This window comes from Carcharodon carcharias, chromosome 4 (genome assembly GCF_017639515.1).
Source record: "Carcharodon carcharias isolate sCarCar2 chromosome 4, sCarCar2.pri, whole genome shotgun sequence".
Classification (NCBI taxonomy): Eukaryota; Metazoa; Chordata; class Chondrichthyes; order Lamniformes; family Lamnidae; genus Carcharodon; species Carcharodon carcharias.
In genome coordinates, this window is record NC_054470.1 from 180,858,075 (window position 1) to 180,880,094 (window position 22,020).

The following is a 22,020-nucleotide window of genomic DNA, read 5'->3' on the forward strand; positions in this document are numbered from 1 at the left end:
GAATGCTTCTTTTCCTGGTCTCTTGTGACTTGATATTCTATGTCAATGTTGGATCATTGCTATATTAAAAATAGAAAATGCTATAAAAACTCAGCAGGTCTGGCAGCGTCCGTGAAGAAAGAAACAGAGTTAACACTTTGACTCGAGTCTAATCATCGGGGTTCTGATGAAGAGTCATTTTGGACTCAAAATATTAACTGTTTCTCTCTCCACAGAGTTTTTTTCCAGCATTTTCTGTTTTTATTCCCGATTTGCAGTATCTGCAGTATTTTGCTTTTATTTTATTGGATTATTGCTACTTCCCGAGTGCTTCCAGTATTGCTGTGCAATTCCAAGTTTCAAATTTGATTGAAGAACAATCATTTATTGGTCAGCGTCCTCACTAGGGTTGCTGAGTCTTCAGGGCTCGGACATGAATTTCCAAGACACTGCTGCATGCACCATGGGACATAAAACCTTTGGGGTATTAACATAAAGTTATTTTTCATTTTCTTTGAACAGTTATTATTCATTCTAAATGGTATTGGAGATGAAGGGGGGGTGGTGGGGGTGAGGGACGCATGGTGAACTAGTCGTTGCACTGATTGTCAAGGTGAATGCAATCAGGTAGCAAAGAGCCTTCAATTGGAGTGGGAAAATGGTGCACCTGGAGGATGAAAGGCCACAGACCTGAAACATTAACTCTGCTTCCCTCCCCACAGATGCTGCCAGACTAGTATTTTCTGTTTTTATTCCCAATTTCTTTTTAATTGGCTCCTTTGTTTATTTGGACCAGATTCTCCGCCAACACTTCTTTCAAATGTCAACTACCTTGGATGACTTGCTTCATTTGCATCGTTTTCCCTCCACAAGTTACGTCAGTGTTTACCTGGCAGGAAAGTAAACGACAGGCAGGAATTAAAAGACACAATTAGTGCTGAGGCACATAGCAATTTAGGCTGTAATTAGTTCTGAGCTACGTTGACAGGGTGGAATCATGCCATCTCTGAAATTATTGACGTTTCATTGCTGGTGTCACGTTACCTATCTCGGCCTCCTCACTAGCTTCGGCCACTGTTGCTCTGTTTGTTCAGCTGAAATGTAATGTTGAGAGTGGAGCAGCGAATTCCAGCTCCAGGATCTATGGCAACGTGTTTGTTTGAGCACTTTCTCAAACTGTGTCAATGATAACTAGTCAGAACAGTGGGAGCCTGATCACTTTGTGGCTATTTGTGGTTAAGCACTGAAGACGGAGCGACGGTGGAAGGTGTGGGGGGAGGAGTGCAGTTGTGCATTGATCATCAACAAAACTTGCCAACTCAATCAGGCAGGGTGCCAAATTAAATTTGTCCACTGAAGGGAGTGCGCCCAGAGCTTAGTACAGAATCCCTCTGCGCCACCTTTGCTCCACCTTATCTGCTTGTAGCAGAGCAGGGAAGCTCTCCCGTTTTCCTAGTCAATAGGTAACCCACAGCCAGCACCACTCTAACAGATTAACAGGTCGTTTATCTCAGTACTGTTTTGTGAGGCATTGCTGTGTGGTGCTGAATTTGTTTGATTAAAGCCATTTTTGAAGTTTCGCCTGCTTGTTTAGTTGCTTTTGAAATAAATACGTTACTTGCTCTTGCCATTGTAACTTTTCTGCCTCTTGCACCTCATTCATGCCCTCTACTCTTTGTATTCTGATCTGCTGAATGTTCTTCTTGCCTCCATTTCACTAGCGATGACAGCGGGCTTCAGTCACCTTGCCCCACATTCAGGAATCCCCTTAAACCTTCCCACCTTGCTCTACACTTCTGAGACATTGAAAAGTTTCCTCGGATTGGATTAGTCAATTCTCACTTCTGAGTCAGAGGGCTGTGGGGTCAAGCTTTGCCCCAGGACTTGAAAACCTAATCCAAGCTAACATTCAGTGCAGGCCTCAGGGACCTTGCATTGTCAGAGATGTTTTCTGTTGAATGACATGTTAAGCCAACACCTGCCTGCCTGCCTAGACCTAATTCAAGGAACAGCAAAGAGTTCTCCTCTCCTAGACAAACATTGTCACTTAACCAGGGCCATCAAAACACATTAACTATCATCCTTACAAATGCACTTGCGAGACCATTGTGAAAAAATATTCACACATGGGATGCAGACATCGCTGGCATTTAGTTCCCGTTTTTTGTTACTCTTCAGAAGGCCGCCTTGAGCTGCTGTGGTTTATTTGGTGTAAGTACACCCACAGTACTATTGCATTGGGTGTTACAGTATTTTGATCCAACTATGATGAAGGAATGGCAATATATTTCCTAGGCAGGGTGGTGTGTGACTTGAAAGGGAACTTGCAGGTGGTGGTGTTCCCATGCGCCCACTGTCCTTGTCTTTCTACATGGTCACGGCCACGTGTTTGGAAGGTGCTGTCGAAAGGAGCTTTTGCAAATTGCTGCAGTGCATATTGTAGTTGATGCACACTGTGTGCTGATGATGGAGGGAGTGAATGTTTAAGGTACCAATACAAATTATGGGGAGGTGGTGGTGTAGTGGTGTTGTCGCTGAACTGGTAATCCGAAGACCCAGGGTGTTGCTGTGGGGACCTGGGTTTGAATCCCACCACAGCAGATGATGGAATTTGAATTCAATAAAAATCTGGAATTCAGAGTCTGATGATAACTATGAAACCATTGCCGAATGCCGTAAATACCCATCTGGCTCATTAATGTCCTTTAGGGAAGGAAACCTGCCATCCTTACCTGGTCTGGCCTGGCCTACATGTGACTCCAGACCCACAGCAAAGTGGTTGACTCTTAAATGCCCTCTGAGCAAGTGCAATTAGGGATGGGCGATTAAAAGCTGGCCTAGCCAGTGACACCCACTGGCTAGTAGGCTGTCACATTTGCCTATATAACAGTCAACTAAGAAGTGGTTGTGAAGTAAAGTACTTTTTCCAGGGATGAGGGCAAGAGGACATTGATAAAGATTAAATTTAAGAGATTTAGGACAGAGACAGTGTCTTGAAACTGCAGAATGTCCCACCAGAGTCAGCAATTGAAGTTGAGATTGTCTCAAATATAATAGATCAGATGGGTGGTTAAGGGAAAGGAGAATGAAGTGACCTAGAAAGAATAATATGGGGAATAGACACAAACGTGGGCTGACTGGGCCAAATAATTTGTTTCCATGGTTCAATTTCTGTGTAATTCTCTAAATCACATTCAGGAATGTGACGAAATGCAACACTTATTGCAAGTTCTTTTTTAAAAACCTATCTCTTCAGCCAGCTTTCCAAAGTAACCATGCTCTGATTCAACCCCACCTGTGACGCACTGCGGGATACTTTGTTACCAGAATGATGTTTGCGTAAATCCAGGTTGTCATAGATCTGACAAAGATATGATTAAAAGCTTCCCCTTTTTGACATGAAACAACAATATAAGTGATAGCTACCCTTTCTTTCCTACTTGAACAAATGCAGATTAATCTTCAAGAGCTGTGGATTTTACGGGATCTCGATTTCTTTGGCATGAGTCATGCACGATAGGTTAGACTCCAGTTGTGTACAGTCTAGTGTAAAAGGCTTTCACTACAGAAAATAATAGTGGCAGATGTCCAGATTACTAAGGTGGGGCAGGGGCTGAGTAATGAGGCTCAGTGAATACTAATGCTGCAAATTAGGAATAGCTACATTTGTGACTAAAGCCAGAACTAATTGCGCTGCATGATCTCACCTTGTTTTTCTCAGCCTTTTGGCAGCCCTCGACACAGTTGAGCATGTCATCTTCGTCCTATGGCTCCTGCCATTGTCCACTTAATTGGGCCGGCCCTCACATGGTTCCACTTTTACCAATTTGTTCGTAGCCAACGCATCTCCAAAAACGGCTTTCTCACAAAGACTTATCCTTGACCACCTCGTCTTCCTCAGCTAGGTGCAGCCCCTTAGTGGCATCGTCTGCAGATACGGAGTCAGCTTCCTCATGTACGTGTTACGACCCACCCCCAAGGTGAGGTTCCCCAGAGTTGTTGATCCAGACGAGACCCCTCAATTTGTCACTGTCTGGCTGGGACACCCCAAAATCTTTATGCCCTGGGTGGGGAGGGATAAACTGGCTCCTTGTCTTTATTCAGCGGCCCTGCCACCCACCCTCCCCCTCCCCAGCCCCACTGTTGGTTGCGACAAGATTTAATCTAAAAAGGATCCCTTTCACGAATACCTTTTTCCCAGACCCAGTAGTTCTGGCTTTGAAGGAGCCAATTTGATTAGACTTTCTTGAGTTAAAGGTCAGAGTAAGTTTATTAACAACTAAAGGCAAGAAAAGATAAAACACATGCATATACAGTCATACAGGTTAAAAGTAACAATTTAGCTTGAAGTTAGTGAATCTATATATAATATATTATATACACATGGACAAAGGTATATGGAACAGTCCTTGCCTCATGGGAGTAGGTGATTGAGCATTGTGGCTGTTGTGATTTGAGATTCCAGTAGAATTGACTCCAGTAGACGAGTAGTCAGATTTGAGGTTCCAGTAGAGTTGACTCAAGTAGACGAATAGTTAGTTTCGAGGTTCCAGTAGTGTTGAATTCGGTAGAGAGGGAGAGAGATCAGGATACCTGCAAAATGGCGATTTGCAGGGGTACTGTGCGTGGCTGTTACTTCTGAGTCAAACTTCCAGCACTTGCTCTCTCAGCACACCCACCAATAGATAAGAGACCAGGGCAGCTTTCTGGCTCACTTTTAACCCCTCCTTTGTGTATTCCCAGGGGGGGAAGCGGATTCACAAATCTGCCTGGGCATTGCTCACAGGATTTCTTAATGAGTCGATACTCATCTCCCATTGGGAAGGATTTTCAGGTCAGTGAGTGGGGGCAGGGCCTGCTCGCTGATACGTAAAATGACATGTGGGGAGGATGGGCAGGCGTCACGATGTCACCGCGGGTCATTTAGATTGTCGGTTCGGCGGGCGCGCAGCCAAGACGCCCGCGCGCCCGCCAAACTGTCAAAGGCCTGTTAAAAACTAATTGAATTAATAAAATGAGCTGCCCGTCCAACCTTAAGGTTGGGGGTGGGGTGGGGGTGGGGGGGGTGCAGGTGGAGAGCCCAGGCGGCCTTCACATTTTTCATGGAACCTCATCCACGGGCGGGATGAAGTTTCATGAAGTGTTTAAAAATTCAATAAAATTTTTTTTTTTTTTTTTGGAATTCATTGACATGTCCCAGCTCATTTTTTTTTAAGTTTTTAATTTCTTTATTTAAATGTTTAAACCATAAACTAATCTCTGCGCCTCAGGGAGATTTCGGCCCCCTTTCAGGTGTGCGTGCGTGTGTGCCCCCCCCCCAAACCATCCAACACCCCCCGGCCCGCACAGGGAGTGCTCAGTGCTTCCGGGCGCACGTCGCGTTGGGAGGGCATTAATTGGCCCGCCCACCTAAAATTGCGGCGCGGACCCTATCGGGGGTGCCTATCGGGTTCGCGCCTGACCCCGCACAACCTCCAACCCCCCCCAACCCCCCACCCCGACAGGGGGAGAATTCTGCCCTTTGTCTCTACCAGGGAGAGCAATTAGTTTCTGGATGTCTTTAATAGTACCTTGTCTGGCAACAGGGTGGGGTTCCATTACCTCTTAGGGAGTCACCCTGCAGCATTCCAGCCAGTGGCTTGTGTACGTTTTTTTAAAAACTCAGGTCTCATTTTTAAAGTCCAATATTTCTGGATGCAGTTTGGTGTTTTTTCCTCATTATCGTGACACAGTCTGCTCAAAACCTAAAGTTGCCACCATTTATCACTTTCCCCCCAATTGTGTCTGGTGACAGACCACTTCTCTGACATCCTGTCACAACTTCCTCAAATTAAGCATTGACGTCAAGGTAATTTTTTGTGTGCCCACCCCAAAATCTGTACCCTTTCTATTAATTCCATATTCCTCCATGGCCGCAGTCTAAGGCTTACCCAGATGGTTCACATCTTCATTGTCCTAGAAGCCCAAGTTCCAACCCCATAGCCTTCCTATCACCAACACCAGCTTCTTCCTAACTAACAACCTCACCCACCTCCCCTCCTACTGTTGCTGAAACCTTCAAACTGGACTATTCTAATGCCCCCCTGGCCAACCTCCTGTTATCCAAACTCCATACGTACCAGCTCATCTAAAATTCTGCTCCCTGTATCCTATACTAAACAAAGCCTCTTCCATTTATTACCCCTGACCTCCCCAACCTGTATTGCATTCTTACCTGCCTTGGGGGAATTGAAAATTTAAAGCCACTGCTCTAATGACTACTGCAAAACAGACAGTAGGAATAAATGGGTCTTTTATGGAGTAACAGGCGGTGACTAGTGGGGTACCACAGGGATCAGTGCTTGGGCCCCAGCTATTCACAATATATATCAATGATTTGGATGAGGGAATCAAATGTTATATTTCCAAGTTTTCTGACGACACAAAACTAGGTGGGAATGTGAGCGATGAGGAGAATGTTTAGAGGCTTCAAGGCGATTTAGACAAGTTGGGTGAGTGGGCAAATACATGGCAGATGCAGTATAGCATGGATAAGTGTGAAGTTATCCATTTCGGTAGGAAGAACAGAATGGCAGAGTATTATTTAAATGGTGATAGATTGGGAAATGTTGATGTACAAAGGGACCTGGGTGTCCTTGTACCCCAATCACTGAAAACAAGCAAGCAGGTGCAGCAAGCAGTGAAGAAGGCAAAAAGTATGTTGGCCTTCATTGCGAGAGGATTTGAGTACAGGAGCAATGATGTCTTGCTGCATCTTGCTGTACGGAGCCTTGGCAAGACCACACCCCCCAGAGTACTGTGTGCAGTCTTAGTCTCCTTACTGAAGAAAGGATATACTTGCCATAAAACGAGTGCAGTGAAGGTTCACCAGACTGATTCCCGGGATGTTAGGATTGTCACATGAGAAGAGATTGGGCCACTAGGCCTGTATTCACTGGAACAAAAACAGAATTACCTGGAAAAACTCAGCAGGTCTGGCAGCATCAGCGGAGAAGAAAAGAGTTGACGTTTCGAGTCCTCATGACCCTTCGACAGAACTCGAAGGGTCATGAGGACTCGAAACATCAACTCTTTTCTTCTCCGCCGATGCTGCCACACTTTCTGAGTTTTTCCAGGTAATTCTGTTTTTGTTTTGGATTTCCAGCATCTGCAGTTTTTTTTTGTTTTTATCTCTGTATTCACTGGAGTTTAGAAGAATGAGAGGGGATCTCATTGAAACATATAAAATTCTGACAGGGATAGACAGACTGGGTGCAGGGATGATGTTTCCTCTCGCTAAGGGGTCTCTAGAACAAGGGGTCACAATCTCAAGATACGGGGCAGGCCATTTAGGACTGAGATGAGGAGAAACTCCTTCACTCAGAGGGTGGTGAACCCGTGGAATTCTCTACCACAGAAGGCTTTAGAGGCCAATATATTTAAGAAGGAAATAGATTTCTAGACCCTAAATGTGTCAGGGGATATTGGGAGAGAGCGGGAGTATGGTGTTGAGATAAAGGATCAGCCATGATAATATTGAATGAAGAAGCAGGCTTGAAGGGCTGAATGACCTACACCTGCCCCTATTTTCTATGTTTCTACAATTCTTTGTGACGCTACTGTCCCTGGTGACAGCTTTATTAAATCAGCAAAGTGTCTTGAGCATTGTTCAGGCTTTTAAACTGCTTTTAAAGTCATCTTAAACTCATTAGATGCATTCTAACTTAGTCAAGCATATGCTTTTGTGAGGGTTGTTTAGTTGCAGTCTTTTGCGTAACCCAGGGCTTTTCTTATTTAAATATGTGACCTGCCTGCACTTTCATTGCTTTCCTGTAATGTGTAGGGATCTTAATTGTGTATTCAATGGGTATAATGAGGAAGGAATGGCACTCTGCAGTATAAACTGGATATAGAATTTCCCTGTTAATCAGGCACCGATTATTTCTCATTGGACCTCACACTGATACTTTAATAATCCGGGCATCATATCTTGAAGTGTTGAGGACTCTGACATCAATTCAATCCTTCTACCAAGATCTCCATACACGTACATCTTGATTATTGATCCGCCTATCTATCTATCTATCTATAGAATAAAACAAATAGTGTGAATGCAGTGTCATCATGAATGTCCATTGTTTTTTCTCTTCATTGATTGAATACCTTTACTTCTTCCTCATTGGTTAAATCTGTCTTATCTCCTGTCTAATTGGTAACTTTCTCTTTTTGTCACTCTTTAACTCAGAGGTTATATTGTGAGAAGACATGAATAAACTGTTAGAGTCTCATGATATCGCAAAGGATGATTTTGTTTTGAGGTTTTTGGGATTTTGGAAGGAATTGGTCACTGGTGAAGAGAGCTCAGGACAATGGGGCATAACCTGGAAATCAGAGCCAGGCAATTCAGGAGAGAAGTTAGGAAACACGTTTTTACATAAAGGGTAGTAGAAGTATGAAGCGCCCTCCCATAAAAGTCGGTAGAGGTTACCTCTATTAATCTCTCATATTTTCAATGTGAGCTTGATAGATTTTTGCTGGAGAAAGGAGTTAAGGGATGTGGAGCTAAAGCAGATGGATGGAGTTAGGATACAGACTGGCCATGATCTCACTGAATGGTGGAACAGACTCAAGGGACAGGACAGCTGACTCCTGTTCCTGTGTTTCCTAATTATATTGCCACAAAACCCAGCCTTCCCCTAAAGATTTTCTGTCCAATCACAATGCGGCAGGATTAAATTATATGTGACGCAGCTGCCCTCATGCACTCATTCCCATCCCTGACTGGAAAGAAGTTTTTTGACAATGTTCTCACCTCAGAGTTCACAATAGCATTTTCACAGACGCCAAGGAAGAAAAGTGGTGAGATTCATGAATTTTCATGGCACTGCAAAGTGGGCAGCATGTCAAACCAGCTGCCTTGGTGCACTATTGTTCATTTGCTCAACCACCTAAGATATTCACCCCCATAGTGTAAGATGAACAACAACTGCCACTTCCGCTACAGCACCGTGACATTGTGATGCTCGGGATTCAAAAGTTTCCGACTCAGCTTGAGGAATCCATCTTCCCGTCAACATCAGGCGTCACATCCAGCTTTAAAAAAAAAGCTTCAATAGCTGACACTGAATTGAATGCTCCAAGTTTAAGCCCACGCCAGGAATTGAGCACATAATCTAAGATGACACTCCAGTGCAGTACTGAACAAGTGCTACCTTGTCAGAGGTGCTGTGTTTTCTGGACACTCTCAGGCCCTTTCAGGTGGATGTAAAAGATCCCATGGTACCATTTCAAAGAACAGCAGGGGTATCTCTGGGTCTTCTGGATCACAGTTATCTATGGCCCAGCAGTAGCAAATGGGCAGATTAACTGGCCCATTATCTCATAGCTGTTTGTATGCTGCTTGTTTGTAAATTAGCTGTAACGTCTGCCTACAGTGCCCACACTTCAAAGCTGGTTCTCTAGTTATGAAATACTTCTCAGGACATGAAAGGCACATCGTTCTATCACTGGTGCTGGGTCAAAATCCTGAAACTCCCTTCCGAAAAGCATTGTGGGTGCACTTACATCACATGGACTGCAGTGGTTCAAGAAGGCAGCTCACCACCACCTTCTCAAGGGCAATTAGGGATGGGCAATAACTGCTGGCCTAGCCAGCGATGCCCATATCCCATGAATGAATTTTAAAAATGCAAGGTGCTATTTCAGGACAAGTTTTTTTAATTTCAATTTTACACCTTTGCTAATGAGCAATGCCACAGAAGACTTATTAACCCTCACAAAAGGAAATATTTGTGTCTGTCGTTTTATTCTTTTGGTTTGCATGGACCAACTGTGCACAGCAAGACCCCACAAGCAGCGATGAGATGTTGACCAAATAATCTCCTTGATTGGTATTGTTTGAGGGATAAATGTTGGCCAGAACATCCTTTCTTTATACCCTCTGCCTCTATTTATAAAGCTTAGGATCTCACTTTTTTTTTAAACAGCCTGTTAAACTTATCCTGTCACCATGACAGATTTGTATTTGTGAACCACCAAGACTCTGCTGTGTCCCCATTTGTACATTGAACTCCTCTGAGAAAAATCCCCTTCCTTTTTATAATTGGAATTGCTAGTCTCTGGGCTGGAGTAGGAGAGACAGCAGCAAAATGAGCCAACAGGAGAGAAGAGCACAACAAAGCTATGATTATCTGGCTGTGCCCTTTTCTCCCAGAACCATTTATAAAATGCAAGTTAATTTCCCACGATGTTAGACACACCACTTTGACTTTGGATGATTATGTAAAAGATCAAGTCCCATCCCTCTCAATCCTCATTTCCATTAAGTTCAATAGGAATGAAAATCATCTCAAATGTCACCTGCTTTCACATTTTTCCCCAAAAACCCAGAATTACCAAGGAGTTAAAACCAAGTGTTGTCTTAAGGTGAAAGCAGGCACAGGGGGCAAGTAAATGAGATGCAGTCATTTTTAAAGCCATGCAGTTTGGTCTTTCTAAAAAATATTTACTGGGCTGAATTTTGCCGTCGGTGAGCAGGGGGTGGGGCCCGCTCACTGATACGTAAAATGATGTGGGATGACGGGGGTTCCCCCCAACATCATCTCGCCCCATTTAAATCTTCAAGAAGGCGGGGGCACAGCGAAATCAGTTGTCCACCCGCCAACCTGTCAGTTGCCAATTGAGGCCATTGTCAGGATAATTAAAACAATTAAAGGACCTGCCTGTCCAACGTTAAGGTTGGCGGGCAGGCCAGGAGCCCCAGCGGAGAATAGAAAAAACATGAAACCTTATCTACCGGCGGGATGAGGTTTAATGTAGTGTTTAAAAAAACTTTAATAAAGCTTTAGTGAAATTTATTAACATGTCCCATCTCATGTCACATTGTCGCATGAGGGGGATATGTTAAGGGTTTTTATATTTTTCTATTTTTAATGTTTGTACAAGTGTAAGCGATCTCCCTGAGGCTGCACTTAGCCTCAGGGAGATGTGCGCTTTTTCGTGCGCATGTGCAAAACAGCGCGCACTCGCATTTGGGGAATTCCCCCGTGCCCACACAGGAAGTACATAGCGCTTCCCAGCGGGCATCACACTGGGAGGGCCTTCATTGGCCCGCCCACTTAAAATGGCGACGGGGCCCACTTCTCCGGTGGGGATCGGCTCCCCACCCGCCGGAGATTGGGTTGGGCCAGCCCGCACAGTAGGCAGAAAATTCTGCCCATTAAGTTCCTTTAAAATAATAATGAGAAGTGATCTCAATGAACCATATGAAAGTCTTGAGGGCTTGATCGGGTAGATGCTGAGAAAATAGTTTGCCTCTCTGGGTGTCTAGAACTAGGGGTTGGTCACTTAGGACTGAGATGAGAAGAAATCCCTTCAATCAAAGAGTTGTGGATCTTTGGAATTCTCTACCCAGAGAGTTGTGAATGCTCAGTCACTGAATATAATCAAGATAGAGATAGATATTTGGATACTTGGGGCATAATTTTCCCCCCGTCGGTGAGGAAGTTTAAGAACGGGCGGGTAGAGGCATGCCTCTGATCAGCGCCCACAATCGGGAGCACGCCGCCATTTTCCGTGGGTAGGCCAATTAAGGCCCGCCCAGTGTGATGTCCGCAAGGAAGCGCTATGCACTCCCTGTGAGGGTGGGGAAGGATTCCCTGAGGCTGAGTGCTGCATCAGGGAGATCGGCTACACATTAAAACATATTGAAAACAGAAAAAAAAATTTCCCCAACATGTCCCCTCATGTGAGACTGTCACATGAGTTGGAACATGTCCATCACTTTCAGTTTCACTTTTATTAAAAATTTATAAACATACATGAAACCTCATCCTGCCCGTAGATGAGGTTTTATGCTTTTTCCAATGCCCGCCAGGACTCCCGACCTGCCTGCCAACTTTAAGGTTGGATGGGCAGGTCCACTAATTACGTTAATTACTTTGTCAATGGCCTCAATCCCAAGTCATTTTATGCGTCGGTGAGTGGGCCCCGGCCCCCATTCACCAACCAGGATAACCTGGCCTTGGAGAACTACCTGGGCGTCTGTACTTCCACTGCAAGGACACTGGCAAGAGGGATATGAAAACGGCAGACATCAACAGTGACAACTCGGAGACAGTTGCTGAAGGCTGTGGCCTCTGGAAGCTGACACTTCTTTATTCTTTCACGGGATGTGGGCATCGCTGGCTGGGCCAGCATTTATTGCCCATCCCTAGTTGCCCTTGAGAAGATGATGATGAGCTGCCTTCTGGAACCGCTGCAGACCCATGTGGTGTAGACCCACCCACTGTGCTGTTGCGCAGGGAGTTCCAAGATTTTGACCCAGCGACAGTGAAGGAACAGCGATATATTTCCAAGTCAGCATGGTGAGTGACTTGAAGGGGAACTTCCAGGTGGTGGTGGTCCCATGTGTTTGCTGCCGTTGTCCTTCTGGATGATAGTGGTCAGGGGTTTGGAAGATGCTGTCTAAGGAGGCTTGGTGAGTTTCTGCAGTGTATCTTGTAGATGGCACATGCAGCTGCCACTGTTCGCCAGTGGGGGACATTAATGTTTGTGGATGGGTGCCAGTCAAGTGGGTTGCTTTGTCCTGGATGGTGTCAAGCTTCTTGAGTGTTGTTGGAACTGCATTCACCCAGGCAAGTGGGGAGCATTGCTTCACACTCCTAATTTGTGCCTTGTAAATAGTGGACAGGTTTTGGGGAGTCAGGAGGCTAGTTATACACAACAGGGTTCCTAGCCTTTGACCTGCTCTTGTAGCCACAGCATTTAAATGGCTGGTCCAGTTCAGTTTCTGGTCAGTGATAATGCCCAGGATGTTGATAATGGGGGATTCAGTGATTCCAGATCTTGCTGCTTTTGGATATTAACTGCTTTAGTATCTGAGGACCCCAGAATGATGCTGAACATTGTGCAATCATCAGCAAACATCCCCACTTCTGACCATATGATGGAAGGAAGGTCATTGATGAAGCAGCTGAAGATGGTTGGGCCTAGGACACTACCCTGAGGAACTCCTGCAGTGATGTCCTGGAACTGAGATGACTGACCTCCAACAACCATCTTTTGTACTTGGTATGACTCCATCCAACAGAGAGTTTTCCTCCTGATTCCCATTGACTCCAGTTTTGCTAGGGCTCCTTAATGCCACATTTGGTCAAATGGTGCCTTAATGTCAAAGGCAGTCACTCTCACCTCACCTTTGGAGTTCAGCTCTTTTGTCCATGTTTGAGCCAAGGCTGTAATGAGATCAGGAGCTGAGTGGCCCTGGCAGAATCCAAACTGAGCGTCAGTGAGCAGGTTAGTGCTGCACAAGGGCAGCTCCATAGCACTGCTGATGCCCCCTTCCATCACTTTACTGATGATTGAGATTAGATTGTTGGGGCTATAATTAGCTGGGTTGTATTTGTCCTGCTTTTTCTGTTCAGGACATACCTGGGCAATTTTCCACATAGCTGGGTAGATGCCAGTGTTGTAGCTGTACTGGAATAGTTTGGCTAGGGGAGTGGCAGGTTTTGGAACACAAATCTTCAGTACTATTGCTGGAATATTGTCAGGACCCATAGCCCTTGCAGTGTCCAGTGCCTTCAGCCATTTCTTGAAAACACATGGAGTGGCATCTGTAATTTTGGGGACCTCCGGAGGAGGCCGAGGTGGATCATCCACTCCGCACCTCTGGCTGAAGGTTGTTGCGAATGCTTCAGCCTCATCTTTTGCATTGTTATCTTTATCTGTTTGGAAGGGCATTGGAAGAGGGGAGCAGAAACAAAAAGTTCAGCTAGATGAGAAGAGGGCCCAGAGAAAACAGAGGCCAGTGAATACTGCATATTCTCAGCCCACTGTGTTCCTCTGCAGCAAATACCATAGAGACTGCCAGGCGAGAGTGGGGAATTCTAAGCCACACCCTCTGCTACTTAGCACAGAGGGTTGACCACCACAATGCAAACCTTCCTTTCATGAGATAGAAGGCTGACAAAAGAAAAGAGAAGCAAGGGATATCGGGATGGTGCAGGGAGGTGGAATTGAAGTAGAAGATCAGCCGTGACCAAACTGGATGGTGGAGCAGACTTGAAGGGCCAAATGTCTTACTCCTGCTCCTATATCTTATGTCCTTATTCTCCTGTTCACATTTATAATGGGAACTGCCTGTGCAGAGTGGTCAAACTGTGATTCCTGTCTCCAACTTGTGGTGGTGCTGCACTCAACATTACTTTGGCAGCTACCATTACAAATCTGCACCGACGAATTCTGCATTAAACAACATAGAACTCACAACATAGAAACAGGCTATTTGGATTACCCAGTCTTGGCCGGTGTTTATCTCTCCCACAAGCAGTATGCCTGACTCCATGTGGTTGACCTGATCCTCCAGCACTTTGTTCCCTTATTCTTCAACGACCGATCTAACCTATTATTCTGGCACTAAATCACACCTTTTTGTGTAAATTTGTTTCTCCCACGCTCTGTCTTTAACCTTTTATGTTTAATGTTATACATATGTTTCCAAGGTTACCATCAAATCTCCATTGCTCTAATTTATAATAGAAAAGCTTGATAAGTGTGTGCAGATGCAAGATCTCACATGCGTGTGCATACACACAGTGGTAGAATTATATTGCTTGGTGTCAGAGTTGCGTAGTCAGTATTTGGTGTTCATATATCAGGAATCCTGGTTTTAAAATCCCTCCATGGCCTCACCTTCTCCATTTCTAACCTTCGTCAGTTCTACAACCTTCAGAGATATCTGCATTTCGACAATTATGGTCTGTTGCACACCCCAAATTTCCATTGATCCACCATCGCTGTACCTTCAGCAGTCGAGGCTCATAGCTTTGGGATTCCGTCTGTAAACCTCACCATCTCTCTACTCTTCCCTCCTCCTTAAAACCTACCTCTTTTCCTCACCTGTTCCAATGTTTCCTTATGTAGCTTGGGGTCAACTTGTGTTTGCTAACACTCCTGTGAAGTGCCTCGAGACATTTTACTACCTCAAAGATGCTGTCTAAATGCGAGTTGTTGTTGTCGTTGTTGTTTAATCTGATCTCATGTTTTTTTTCTTCTATTTCCATTTAGGTATATTCCCTGCAGCACACGGGCCAGTGTACACAGCCACAAAACATGGTGTGGTTGGATTCACCAGGGCTATAGCAGTGAGTAATCCTGAGTCATTATTTTCTCCCAGTCTCATTCTTATCTCTGCTTGTCTTTGCTGTTCATGTGAGGTGGAACCAACATTTTTAAATGTCTTATTGATTTTTGTATTGTACACAACTTTGTGCCCAAGGTGATGGTGCTGGGGAATGGAACATTGCACTCAATTGCTCGATGCAGATCAAAGGCTTCTTCACTTTGATCACTTAGCTTAACTGGCAATCCAGATGACATCATCTGACACTTTTCCAGCCTTTATATTAATTGTCCTATCATCTGGAGTGACAATAGGTGTTGCGCTGAAGTAGAAGTAGGTATCCCAGACACCGCCATCGCCATCCCTGGGTGTGTCCTGTCCCACCAACAGGACGGACCCAGCATTGGTGGTGGCACAGTGGGATACAGTCGGGAGGGAGTTGCCCTGGGAGTTCTCAACATTGACTCCAGACCCCATGAAGTCTCATGGCATCAGGTCAAACATGGACAAGGAAACCTCCTGCTGATTACCATGTACCGCCCTCCGTCAGCTGATGAATCAGTGCTCCTCCATGTTGAACACCACATGGAGGAAACACTGAGGGTGGCAAGGGTGCAGAATGTGCTCTGGGCGGGGGACTTCAATGTCCATCGCGAAGAGTGGCTCGGTAGCACCACTACTGACCGAGCTGGCCTAATCCTAAATTTCATAGCTGCTATCTAGGTCTGCGGCAGGTGGTGAGGGAACCAAGAGGGAAAAACATACTTGACCTCATCCACACCACCTTGCCTGTCACAGATAGATCTGTCCATGACAGTATCAGTAGGAATGACCACTGCAGAGTCCTTGTGGAGACGATGTCCCGTCTTCACATTGAGGAGACCCTCCATTGTGTTGTGTGGCACTACCACTGGGCTAAATGGGATAGATTTCAAACAGATCTAGCAACTCAAGACTAGGAAACCATGAAGCACCATGAGCCATCAGCAGCACAATTAACATACGGACATATGAACAAGGAACAGGAGTAGGCCATTCAGCCCTTCAAGCCTGCTCCGCCATTTAATATGGTCATGGCTGATCTAATAGTAACCTGAAATCTGCCAATAACCTAACACCCCCTTGCTGTTAAACTCTTTCTGAACTGTTTGCAACTCATTTACATCCTTCCTTAAACAAGGTGACCAACACTGTACACAGCACTCCAAATGTGGTCTCCCGAGTGCCCTGTACAACTGAAGCATAACCTCGCTACTTTTGTAATCAATTCCCCTCACAATAAATGATAACATTATATTAGCTTTCCTAATTACTTGCTACACCTGCACACCAGCTTTTTGTGATTCATGCACTAGGACACCCAGATCCCTCTGTACTTCAGAGCTCTGCAATCTCTCACCATTTAGATAATATGCTTCTCTTTCATTCTTCCTGCCAAAATGGACAATTTCACATTGCACATTTTCACATTGTACTTGAATGCAATCTGTAACCTCATGGCCCGACATATCTTCCACTCTACCGTTACCCCCAAGCCAGAGGATCAACTCTGGTTCAATTAAGAGTGCAGGAGGGCATGCCAGGAGCAGCACCTACAAATGAGGTGTCAACCTGGGGAAGCTACAACACAGGGCTACTTTGTTTGCCAAACAGCATAAGCAGCAAGTGATAGACAGAGTTAAGCGATTCCACAACCAATGGAATAGATCTAAGCTCTGCAATCCTGCCACGTCCAGTCGTGAATGTGGTAGATAATTAAACAACTCACTGGAGGAGGAGGCTCCACAAAATCCCATTCCTCAATGATGGGGGAGCCTAGCACACCAGTGCAAAAGGTAGGGTTGAATCATTTGCAGCTATCTTCAGCCAAGAGTGCTGAGTGGATGATACATCTCGGCCTCCTCCAGAGGTCCCCAGCATCACAGATGCCAGTCTTCAGCCAATTCAATTCACTCCACATGATATCAAGAAACAGCAGAAGGCATTGAACACCGCAAAGGCCATGGGAACTGACAATATTCCAGCAAGAGTGCTGAAGACTTAAGCTCCAGAACTTGCTGCGCCCCTAGACAAACTGTTCCAGTACAGCTACAACACTGGCATCTAGCTGGCAATGTGGGAAATTGCCCAGGTAAATCCTGTACACACATAGCAGGACAAATCCAACCGGCCAATTACAGCCCCATCAGTCTACTCTCAATCGTCAGTAAAGAGATGGAAGGGGTCATCAAAAAGTGCTATCAAGTGGCACTTGCTTAGCACTAACTTGCTCACTGATGCTCAGTTTGGGTTCCGCCAGGGTCACTCAGCTCCTGACCTCATTACAGCCTTGGTCCAAACACGGACAAAAGAGCTGATCTCCAGATGTGAGGTGAGAGTGACTGCCCTTGACATCAAGGCAGCTTTTGACCGAGAGTGGCATCAAGGAGCCCTAGTAAAAGAGGAGTCAATGGGAAATAGGGGGAAAACACTCTGCTGGCTGGGGTCATGCCAAGCACAAAGGAAGATGGTTGTGGTGGTAGGAGGTCAATCATCTCAGTTCCAGAACATCACTGCAGGAGTTCCTCAGGATAGTGTCCTCGGCCCAGTCATCTTCAACTACTTCATCAATGACCTGGGAATATGACCACCTGGAAGTTCCCCTCCAAGTCACCCACCATTCTGACGTAGAAATATATCACCGTTCCTTCACTGCCACTGGGTCAAAACCTTGAAACTCCCTCCCTAACAGCACTGTGGGTGTATCTACACCACATGGACTGCAGCGGTTCAAGAAGGCAGCTCACCACCACCTTCTCAGGGCCAATTAGAGATGGGCAATAAATGCTGGCCCAGCCAGCAACACCCATGTCCCATGATTGAATTTAAAAAAAGGTTTTTCCCTCCAGGATTTGGATTGAGACTGCAAAACCCATTTCACAAAGGACCCTTGATGGAGCGTTTTCATCCTGTTTGTCTGGATTGCATTTGGACCCAGTTCCCAGAGTCAGCCAGTATCTAACTCACCATGCCATTCCGTCGCCCAAAGGCATTAGATCTTAATGTTTTCTTATTGATAATATAAGAGCAAATTTTTCTGCTGCTTTCCAGGACCAGGAGAGCCAGGATTTCCTGCCCTGCAGCAAATGGCCTCTTTCTTGACTAGGGAAATTTTATGTTTTGTTATCAGATTTGCTTTGGTCTGACAAATGCTAGCTGTGCCCTGGATATTAACACATTAGTTGGTGCTTGAAACAATATAGGAAGAGAGACCAATTAACTGAGCAAACACTGGTAGTTTATTGGAACTAAGAACAGAGCACTAACACCATGTGTGCTTCATCAATCACCTCCAGCCCTAGACTTACAGTTACCCAAGAAGCTTGCGCTATGTAGCGATTGGTCAATACAGTCACATGGCCAGCTAAGTACATTCTCTTAAAGGTACATAGCACTCCACTTTACCACAGGAAGGTTATTGATGAAGCAGCTGAAAATGGTTCGTCCAAGCATGCTACCCTGACAAACCCTGACTGTGATGATCTTGGACTTTAATAATTACTATGGCCCTGGGGCACCCCGGTTATGGCAGAGAGGGTAAATCCCCAAAACATTATGACTTTTCAGCATCCTTGTCTGCCCTCGTTCTGAGGGTTGACCACGTTTGAACAATCTTTCTCCGCTGATTTCTATTCTCCAGTGCCCTCACTGTCTGTCCCTTCAGAGAGGCCAGTCCATGTTCTGATATTATCTATCCATGCCACTAGAGTCTTCCTTGTGTGCGTTTTCCAGGTATGTTACCTTACATTATCCCTTTTTCCAAACACTCCCATCCTGTTCACATCATGTGTCCAAAATATGTGAGCTTCCTTGACATCACTGCCTCAAACAGGTTCCTCTTAACACCAGCTTTCTCGAGCACCCACTCGTCTGTCTGCTTGTCCATCCATGACACCCATAATATCTATCTGGGACCTTTTGGAACGAAAGGACTCCAACATCTTGTTGTAGTCGAAACATTCTGAAAGAATGTTCATGTCCTGTCTTCACCTTGCCCCCCAGACTCCCAGTGAAGACACTAGGCGCGCGGCCACCGTTTGCTCTTGTTCCCAGATGCACAAGATGCGCTCAGCGGGACTACAATGTCTGGTGAATGGTAACTCTCTAGCTGCTTTCTTTTCAGGCAACATCAAAGCTTTTGGGCTATGGGGTTCGGATCAACACAATTTGTCCAGCCTTTGTGAACACTCCGCTTCTGACCTCTGTGAATTATGAGGAAAAGATGGGAAAGTATCACGTATTCAAGGACAGTGTCAAAGCGCTGGTTCACCACTATGGAATGCTAGAGTAAGTACATTTTGAGAGATGAGAAAGTAATGTAAGACAACGTTTTTTTAAAACATATCCAATACGGACATTTCCCCAACCTTGTTGGGGTAGAGCATGGTTATCTCCATAATGATGCTCTTCACCAAGGAGCACTGTTTCACCCAAAGTGTAATGGAAATCTGGAACATTCTCTTCCCCGGGAAAGCTGTGGATATTTGGACAACCGAAATTTTCAAGAGTGGAATGATTGATTTTTTTTTTTGTTGGGTCAGGATAGCGAGAGATGGGGGAGATAAAGCCACGTAAAAGAGATTAAAATGCAGATCAGTCATGATCTGACTGGTCAATCAGCCTCAAGGGACTGAATGGCCCACTTCTGCCCCTATGTGGGTCATTCTAATTCAGCTCTCCAGACGGGAAACCTGAGATCTGGTGGAACTTCAGTACATAGTAAAACTGGGGACAGTATAAAGCCAACCTTGCTCCCACTCCCCTCAATTTCCCCACAGGTGGGTTGGGGTAAAATTGCCCTCATTGTTTCTAATTCCCAAACAGAGGCAATAAGGGTTTAAATTTGATTTGGGCAGAAGTGCACAACAGATGTCAGTGACTCACCTACCATTTTAAATTCTGCCCTATTTTGTTTATCATTGAGGTCCAACAGACGGGAGCCATCTCCAACACTGTTCTTCACCAGGCTCCACAGCATTCCCAAGGGCTCCTTTTTAACATATCCTTGAACCGTCCCCTGTTGTTCTTTGAGTTTGATCAGTGAGTCTTTGCTGCTGATACTGGTTGGGGGAAAAGATGGGTAATGGTGCATACAGCAACAATAACTTGCATTTATATAGCACCTTTCATGTAAGAAAGTGTTCCACGGCGGTTCACAAGAGCATAGTCAGACAAAATTTGACACCAAACCATATATTAAGACAAATGACCAGAAGAGATGGTCAAAAAGGTGCGTTATAAAGAACCTCTTAAATGATGAGAGAGGGGGGGGAGTGGTTTAACAAAGGCATACATAGCTGAAGGCAAGGCTGCCAATGGTGGGGCAAAGGGAATTGGTGAGGCACAAAAGGCCAGAACTGGAGGAACACAGTTATCAGATGGTTAGGGGGCCTGCATGAGGAGGTATTTGAACACACGAATGAGAAATTAACATTGAGGCATTGCCGGACTGGGAGCCAATCTCAGACAGCGAATGCTGGGCTGATGGGGTGAACCGGGTTGACCGAGTGCGGGCGGCAGAGTCCTAGATGAGCTGAGGCTGGAAAATGGGAGGCTGGCCAAGAGAGCATTGGCACAGCCTGTGCCTGTAACAAAATTCCTCACCTCGACGAGCATAAAATTAGCCGGTGATCACATCCCAGCATGAAGTCACCTCTTTAATCTTTAACACTGTGCTGCTGTGTTCTGTGGTATTGACTTTGGCTTGGTTCTGTGATGATTCCATCTGACAAAATAGGTTCAAATTAGGTCCATGCTGTGGAACAACAACAGCTAGAGTTGGAGGCAACCGTAATGAGTTACTCAACTCAGCAAATTGGTCTTGTGGTCAATGAGGATTAAAGTAAAATGCATAGAGGATTTGTATTGAATTAACAATGTGCAAGCCCAATCTAATGTGGCTTGACATCGATTCCAATAATTGTACCTTAGGTACATCTTAACTAGTTTACTCAAGGAATACAAGCCTAGTCCAATGCAATGTGTCCTTACAATTTAACCCTTTTAGCCCTAGTTTCATTCTAGTGAAGCTGCACTGCACATCCTTCAAAGTCAGTATATCTGTCCTGAGGTGCAGACTGAACACAGTGGGGACATTATGTTACTGTAATTTAACCTTTGTATTCCAACCACTTATGATAAGCACCGACATTCCATCTAGCCTTTTAGCTTTAAAAAGCATTTTTTTTTTATCCCCCCAAGTAATCTCTTCTAAATTTTACTAATTATCTATATCTACCCTCTAGTCCCACTTTTGAGATGCATTTTCGAAGTAATAATCTATCTACACTACTTTTCATATATAAAGAGAAAAAAAATCTGGAAATCTGCAACAAGCCCTTTAGCACCTGAAAAATAATGATACATTCATGGTTTATAGACCCCATCTGATAATGGGTCACTAAGGGTTTCTCCCCTAGAACATTAAAATGTCCTTTTCAGAAGCAGCTTGATTTAAAAATCAATAGAAAAGGAAACTGGGCCAGGTTTGAACCTGATTCCTCAGCATCCATTTTGTACTCTGCACAAATTTCACTGCCACCCCCCCGCCACATCCATAGAATCATAGAAAAGTTACGGTGCAGAAAGAGGCCATTCAGCTCATCTTGTCTGCGAGAGAAAAAGAAAAAAAAGAAATTAGCCATTCACGTTAATCCACTTTCCAGCACCTGGTCTATAGTCTTGCAGGTTACACTGCCTCCAGGATGCAGATCCAGGTACCGTTTAAATGAGTTGAGCAGTTCAGCCTCAACCACCAACTTATGCAATGAATTCCAGATGCCCACCACCCTCTGGGTGAAAAAATTGTTCCCCATGTCCTCACTAATATTTCTACCAATCACCTTAAACCCATGCCCTCAGTAAGTGACCCCTCACCTAAGGGAAACAAATCTTTCCCC

The 22,020-nt window shown here is 45.0% G+C and overlaps 1 protein-coding gene across 1 annotated transcript in view; it reads left to right on the forward strand.

Annotated features, from left to right (window-relative positions):
• The window catches only part of hpgd (15-hydroxyprostaglandin dehydrogenase), an 83,318-nt gene that overhangs the window by 45,941 nt on the left and 15,357 nt on the right, over positions 1 to 22,020 (forward strand). Inside the window, exons 5-6 of the mRNA XM_041186096.1 lie at positions 15,028 to 15,104; positions 19,245 to 19,408. Of these exons, the coding sequence (XP_041042030.1) occupies positions 15,028 to 15,104; positions 19,245 to 19,408 (241 nt within the window). The remainder of the gene's footprint in view (positions 1 to 15,027; positions 15,105 to 19,244; positions 19,409 to 22,020) is intronic.